This window comes from Electrona antarctica (assembly GCF_951216825.1).
Source record: "Electrona antarctica genome assembly, chromosome: 13".
NCBI lineage: Eukaryota > Metazoa > Chordata > Actinopteri > Myctophiformes > Myctophidae > Electrona > Electrona antarctica.
Window position 1 is genome coordinate 39,251,592 of NC_136794.1, and position 7,385 is coordinate 39,258,976.

The following is a 7,385-nucleotide window of genomic DNA, read 5'->3' on the forward strand; positions in this document are numbered from 1 at the left end:
CATGAGGTTCCCTCACCACTGCTGGTACGTCATGAGGTTCCCTCACCACTGCTGGTACGTCATGAGGTTCCCTCACCACTGCTGGTACGACTGCTGCTCCATGAGGTTCCCTCACCACTGCTGGTACGTCATGAGGTTCCCTCACCACTGCTGGTACGACATGAGGTTCCCTCACCACTGCTGGTACGACTGCTGCTCTGAGTCCTAAAGCTCTCTCACCCCTTATTGACCATATATACCAACCTTGAAACGTACTCTAGTTATGTCATCAAGAACAGTGGTCCCTTATTGGCCGTGGAGTACACCGACATACATACATACCCAGCCGATTCCTGATTGGCTGACGGACAACACCAACATAATTATACAGCCGATTACAGTACTTGCGGCATCTGCTTGCGCAAGTAATAATACTGACTGATACTATTCGGTATGACTAAGAAAGCCTTTCTTAAGACAGTGGCCATTTGAACACAGAACACAGTCTGCCGCGGGCTGGGGTTGGTACAGCACTCTTATTGTCAATATGGATGGAGATCAACATGCATCGATTTTCTGATTGGCCAACCCGACCCATCGGCTTAGCAGATTGGCCGACCTTTGCGTGACATGTGTGCCGCTATACCAATAAAGTGGTAGGACAGGCAGGGAACACAATTGCATTTTTCAGAGCAACAATCGACTGATGAGCTCCAGCGGAGTCGTTTGAAGAATGTTGCACTGGACTCTGCATCTGGAACGGGGACCATCTAGAGATGGCCATGCTGCTGTGGCAGTGGGCCACAAACTGTACTCCTTTGGAGGGTACAGTAACGTTAACTACATGACCCAGATTGGCGTGTATGTCTTCAACTCGGTGTCTTTGCGCTGGGCGAAGTTGCCCCCGGTGACAACAGGCAGAGGAGACTTGTTGCCCCCCGAGGTTCCCTCCATGCGCTCCGGCCACACTGCTGTGCTGATAGAAGATACCATCTACATCTGGGGAGGGGTTGCCAAGCACTCAAACTTGCTTTACATCTTTGACGTCAACACCCACAGATGGTCCAAACCCAATATTTCCGGGACCGTTCCAAGGGCGAGGTACAACCACTCCGCCTGTGTCTTGGGGAAGGCCATGTATATCTATGGAGGATACGCCCATCAGAATGGACGCACCAACGAAATCCAAAAGTTGGACAGCGCTGCGATGACCTGGTCTTTAATCAACACCAAAGGCACCTCTGCACTCGCGTCGGAATGCCACTCCGCCACCATCTTTGGGAAAAGGATGTTTGTAGTTGGGGGCCGGATGGACTGGATCGAGCAAGAGTACGACTGCATCAGGGTGTTTGACACGGAGACCAACTGTTGGCTGAGCGCTCCTTCCACCAAGCTCCTTCCAGAGGTGCGCGTGGGTCATTCAGCCTTCGTCTACAACGGAGAGCTGTACATATTCGGTGGCCACCACTTCAACCAGTTCTTCAACACTCTGTGGAAGTTAAATCCAGAGACGTTCTCCTGGAAGAGGATCGAGCCCAACGGGGATGGCCCGTGTTCGTGGAAGTCTAAGATGTGCTGTTGCACGGTGGGAGATCGCATCATCCTCTTTGGAGGAGGAGGGTACACGGCCAAGGACCTGTACATATTAGACCTGAATCCTAGTCTGAAGACGTTATGCAAGCTGTCCGTCGTTCAGCACGGCCTGGAGCAGTCTGGACTCCCGCACGACATCAGGTGGGAACTGGCGGTCATGACTGACAGGAGAAAAAAACGTAGCCCACCGCCGAAAAGACCTTGGCGCAGATCGGTTCAGCAGATGGCAACGGCAGAGAAACAAGTTCCGGGAATTGGAACAAAAGGAAGGGAAAGACGAGATCACGCCCCTTAAAAAGGCTATACCATCATTCGGAAGCCGAGCACAGGAATGTGCTCAGTGATACCCACCAGAAACGATGCTGAACGTCATACAGGAGAATATAGAGAAATCTACCAACTGAACTACAGCAGGGAAGATATGATGAGTTATCCCCACCCGGAACCAAGCTGCATCATACAAGGAGAATAGAGAACTATATATTAACAAACTGCACTGCATCAGGGGAGGACATGGCTGCAAAGAGATCTAAGAATAGAAACGTGCACACCCATTGATCTCCATCAGGAATGAATGTAGAAACAGATGCTTTGGGGAAGGAACGGACAGCTGCGGAAGAAGACAGGGAACGGATGGCTTGTAAAGAGAACAGGGAGTGGGACAGGGAAATAACTTTTTTTTTAATTAACAAACGTGGTGTTAAACGTGTGTTGGGACAGTCACAGGACTCGACCATACAGCCATGCAGTCACAGGACTCGACCATACAGCCTTTGATGTCCCCCCCCCCCCCCCCCCCACACACACACTCACACCTCCTACAGTGCATGGGGCAATTGAGAAGGAGTAGGTGGGATGATAAGATTCATCTTACGATACAACTTTATTGTCAGCTTGCACTGAAATTTGTTTTGCGTCCATGACGTCACCATTCAAGAAAACAGACAAGACATAGACAATACATTACAAAATGGTAGACATTGCAGGACAAAAATCACAGAAAACAATCAGGAATGTGAACATATCCACTGGTTTAACAATTTTGGTTTAGAAGCAAGACAGACTGATGTACAAACGAGTTCTTTAGTCTGTTTTTGTCTGTATGTTCTTCTCAAGAGAAATCACAATAGAGTCTGTCTGTCCTTTTGTGCCGGGCCGGTACAGCCATACATTTGCCACCATAATACTCTGGTTGCACAGTAATGATGTAATGATATTCCCCTCCCCCCTCCCCCCCATGCATTGCCCCATGAGTTTTCATATCCGCACACAACCCAAAACCACATTGTCATCGCCTGCCCCCAGAGAGACACACAGTGGGATGGAGGGAGGCAGGTCATGCCTTCATTGTACCCTTCTGTCAGCTTGTGTTGCGCGCATTTCGGAAACAAAACTATTGATAGATACGTTTGGTCCCTTATAGGTTTCTTAACTAGTGGTCACAGGGTGTCTTCAACCGGAGATGTCTGTCTTTATACAATCCTGGAATCTGTATAACTTGATTACTGCAGAATATAAAGGTCTGTAACTCTCTCTTCTCTTTGACTAATACTCCTCACACTCTGTGTAATCGGCTTTTAAGTCAAGCTCACTGAAATCTGACCTCATCAAACATGACGTCAGTTCTCTCATGTCAGGATAACTTCATAAGATCTCTTTCACATTTTCCTGGGCCAGTTTTTTCGTCCCCATGCATGGCCAGATCTCTTCACATCTGTATCATGTATGGCCAGATCTCTTCACATCTGTATCCAGGTCACAGGACCAGGTGTTTTGTGTGCTCCACTCCTGATCAGTTAAAATAAGCCTTGGAAATCTGCCAAGAGGAGGCCGACACACACACACACACACACACACACACACACACACACACACACACACACACACACACACACACACACACACACACACACACACACACACACACACACACACACACACACACACACACACACACACACACACACACACACACACACACACACACACACACACACACACACACACACACACACACACACACACACACGTCTGTGCTTTCTTTCAACGATTTTGAACGTGTCATTCATGCTTTTATCTCCACTAGTTTAGACTACTGCAATAATTTACACAGTAGTGATTGTATCACTATCATTTACACAGTAGTGATTCTGTCACTCATTTACACGTCACCATTTGGGTGAGTGAACCTTACTGGAGTCACAGTGGCTGGTCTGATTCTAGTTTTGAAATGAAAAATCACACCTGTGTGAAGTGAGGGGCGCTCTTAACATCGTACATCATCATTTGCTCAGACACACAGGACGTAAATTCTCCATTCATTGTCAATGGGAATGTATTCTTTGTGTAGGACAGAAATAGCCGATTTGCTCGTCTACATATGACGTAAATTCTCCATTTATTATCAAGGGGAATAGCCTATAACACAAATACTGATTTGCTCGTCTATATATGACAGGAGGGGCTGGCGCCCCTCAAAAATCACACCCGTGTGAAGTGAGGGGCGCTCATCGTACATCATCATGACGTAAAATAGACACTGTATATTTGCTCAGACACTATGATGTAAAACATTGTCCATTCATTGTCAATGGGACTTTAATGTTAGTGTAAGGATTACACACACACACACACACACACACCAAAAGCTGGATATAGGAGGGGCTAGCGATGCTCAAACAATACATTTTTCACAATGGCGTACTGTGAGGCTCACGTACTGCACTGAAATGCACCTTCATTTTATTTATTCATTTTAATGTATGTGTTTATTTATTTTGTATATTTATTCATGTGGAGTCAGCTTATGTTTTTGTGATCAAGTTTTTAAATGATTTCATGTCCACGTAGCTGGAGGTTTGGACGAGCATGTCATCTGCACAGTAGTACAACTACAATGTGCTACAGTACTACACAGTACTACAACTACAATGTACTACAGTACTACAACTACAATGTACTACAGTACTACACAGTACTACAACTACAATGTACTACAGTACAACACAGTACTACAACTACAATGTACTACAACTACAATGTACTACAGTACAACACAGTACTACAACTACAATGTACTACAACTACAATGTACTACAACCACAATGTACTACAGTACTACAACTACACAGTACTACAACTACAATGTACTACAGTACTACAACTACACAGTACTACAACTACAATGTACTACAGTACTACAACTACACAGTACTACAACTACAATGTACTACAGTACTACAACTACACAGTACTACAACTACAATGTACTACAGTACTACAACTACAATGTACTACAGTACTACAACTACACAGTACTACAACTACAATGTACTACAGTACTACAACTACACAGTACTACAACTACAATGTACTACAGTACTACAACTACACAGTACTTCAACTACAATGTACTACAGTACTACAACTACACAGTACTACAGTACTACAACTACACAGTACTACAACTACAATGTACTACAGTACTACAACTACACAGTACTACAACTACAATGTACTACAGTACTACAACTACACAGTACTACAACTACAATGTACTACAGTACTACAACTACACAGTACTACAACTACAATGTACTACAGTACTACAACTACACAGTACTACAACTACAATGTACTACAGTACTACAACTACACAGTACTACAACTACAATGTACTACAACTACAATGTACTACAGTACTACAACTGCAATGTAGAGCGGCCTCTTATTTGTCCCTTCAGTTTTTAACAGGAGTCAGCTCATGCCGAATATATTTCCAGAAATATTTCAAAATTATTTAATGGAGGGGACATGTTCCCTCCGTCTCCAACGAGATCAGCGTCCATGTTGACAGGAGAGATGATCAGAGGAGCAGCGTTTGTACCGTTAAAGTTCAAATGTGGACTGAATAATATTGATAAAGTCTCTCAGTGAAGGAGCAGGTAGTGAAAGAGTAGAGGTGGACTCTGGTCTCCACATCATAAAAGGAGACCAGACCCTCCTCATAATCCACAAACACTCCCACTTTCTGGAGCCCCTCTCTTACAGGGAGGAGGACAGCAGGGCCAGCAGCAGCCTGGTACTTATTTCCATTCCTCAACCTTATAGTCCAGTAACCATTTGTTGGGTCTCAGTGCAACTGATCCCTTCCTGTTGATGGACTCTCTGGCCACTCCTATTATCCAGTGAGACTTCCTTCCAACCTGAACCTCATAGTAAAACCTTCCTGAGGAGAAGCTTTGTTTTCCTAAGACAAAGACATATGGATAATAATGTACTCCCATTGATGATCCGATCACCATATAAGAATATTATGCATATGCCATGTTAGCTAGAGTTACATTATAGATCAGGCTGAGCTAAACATGTTTGTTTAATCTTTAAGTATATGCCATATGCATATATGCCATATGCAGGGCCAAATTAGCCATTGGGGCCGCGGCCCAGGGGCCCTTCCCATAAGCCTGCCATAGTGTGCCATAGCCAGTTGACGCCACTGCAGCCTTTTTGGTCAGTCATGGCTGCCAGTTCCCACCGGATGTTGTGCGGGAGTTCAGACTGCTCCAGACCGTACTGAATAACCGTCAGCTTGCATAGCGTCTTGAGACTTGGGCTGAAGTCTAAGATGTGAAGGTTGACTTTGCACTTTTTAAGTCCCCCACAGATGATGACACGATTGCCCACCATGCAACAGCAGCCAAAAACCACCCTGAACGGGTCATCGTCGTTCACATTGAGCTTAACCTCCTTCCAGGAGACGGTCTCTGGGTTGAATTTCCACGCATCATTTAAGGTCCAACGAATGTCATACTCACCACCGTGGCCACCACCAAATATGTACAGCTCTCCATTGTAGACAAAGGCTGAATGACCACAGCGTCCTTTCGGAAGGAGCTGTGCAGGAGCAGTGTTTAGCCAGAGGTTGGTCTCTGTGTCAAACACTCTGATGTCGTTGTAGAATGTCATCCCCTTCCCTTTTCCACCAAATATAAACATCTTTGTCCCCATGATGGTGGCAGAGTGATGGTATGAATCAGAAGGAAGGGTTCCCCCGTAGTTAATTAAAGACCAGCCCATCGTGGTGGTGTCCAGCTTGTAGGTCTCATTAGTGAATCTATACAGCTGGTATCCTCCATGGACATACATGTCCTTCCTCAAGACACAGGCTGAGTGGCCCCACCTCGCATCTGGAACCGTCCCAGAAACCTCAGTATCGATCCATCTGTGGGCGACGACGTCAAATGCATAAAGCACGTTGTTGCGAGCGTCTTGTTCACCCACATACAACCCACCCCAGACGTAGACGATATCTCCGATCAGCACGGCTGTGTGGTTGATGCGCGTGCAGGGAACCTCAGAGGGGCGCTCTCCTCCTGCGATTGTAACTCGGGGCAACGTCGTCCATCTCAGAGACACTGTGTTGAAGACGCACACGACGATCGCATCCTCTCGTTTCCTGCTGTCGTTCTGAGAAAGCAAACCTCCGAAGGAGTAGATTCTGTCTCCCACTGCTGTAGCAGCAAGTTTACCACATGGGGCTGATTGAAGCACCGCCGTACAGCGCAACATTTTTTTCCGTCCTGCTCTGTCGAAGGAAGAATCTCACTGCATGCTCTACATCTTATAGTGGAGGCCAGTCTATGACATCAGTCTGTGTCTATGTGACATCATGACATCAGTACTATGACGTCAGTAGCCTCACGTCAGAGAATCTCTACATTTGGGCAACGTTTCAACCCAAATGCAAAATACGTTCTGAAATGATCAATATTGAAAGAGCCGGTAAAGGGATCTCCATTATTTGTTTCCGT

At 45.9% G+C, this 7,385-nt stretch overlaps 2 protein-coding genes across 2 annotated transcripts; one reads left to right on the plus strand and one right to left on the minus strand.

The window, feature by feature from the left end:
* Positions 1 to 823: 823 nt before the first annotated feature.
* On the plus strand, positions 824 to 5,763 carry LOC306934958 (kelch domain-containing protein 3-like; the record flags this gene model as incomplete). The annotated part of the gene is made up of 2 exons (XM_079517780.1): positions 824 to 1,713; positions 5,709 to 5,763. 2 exons carry the CDS (start codon positions 824 to 826, stop codon positions 5,761 to 5,763), a joined length of 945 nt encoding a protein of 314 aa, XP_079373906.1.
* A 234-nt stretch (positions 5,764 to 5,997) lies between these two features.
* On the minus strand, positions 5,998 to 7,143 carry LOC306934959 (kelch domain-containing protein 3-like; the record flags this gene model as incomplete). The annotated part of the gene is made up of 2 exons (XM_079517781.1): positions 5,998 to 6,338; positions 6,447 to 7,143. The coding sequence occupies 2 exons, from the start codon at positions 7,141 to 7,143 to the stop codon at positions 5,998 to 6,000; spliced, it is 1,038 nt and encodes a 345-aa protein (XP_079373907.1).
* Positions 7,144 to 7,385: the final 242 nt, after the last annotated feature.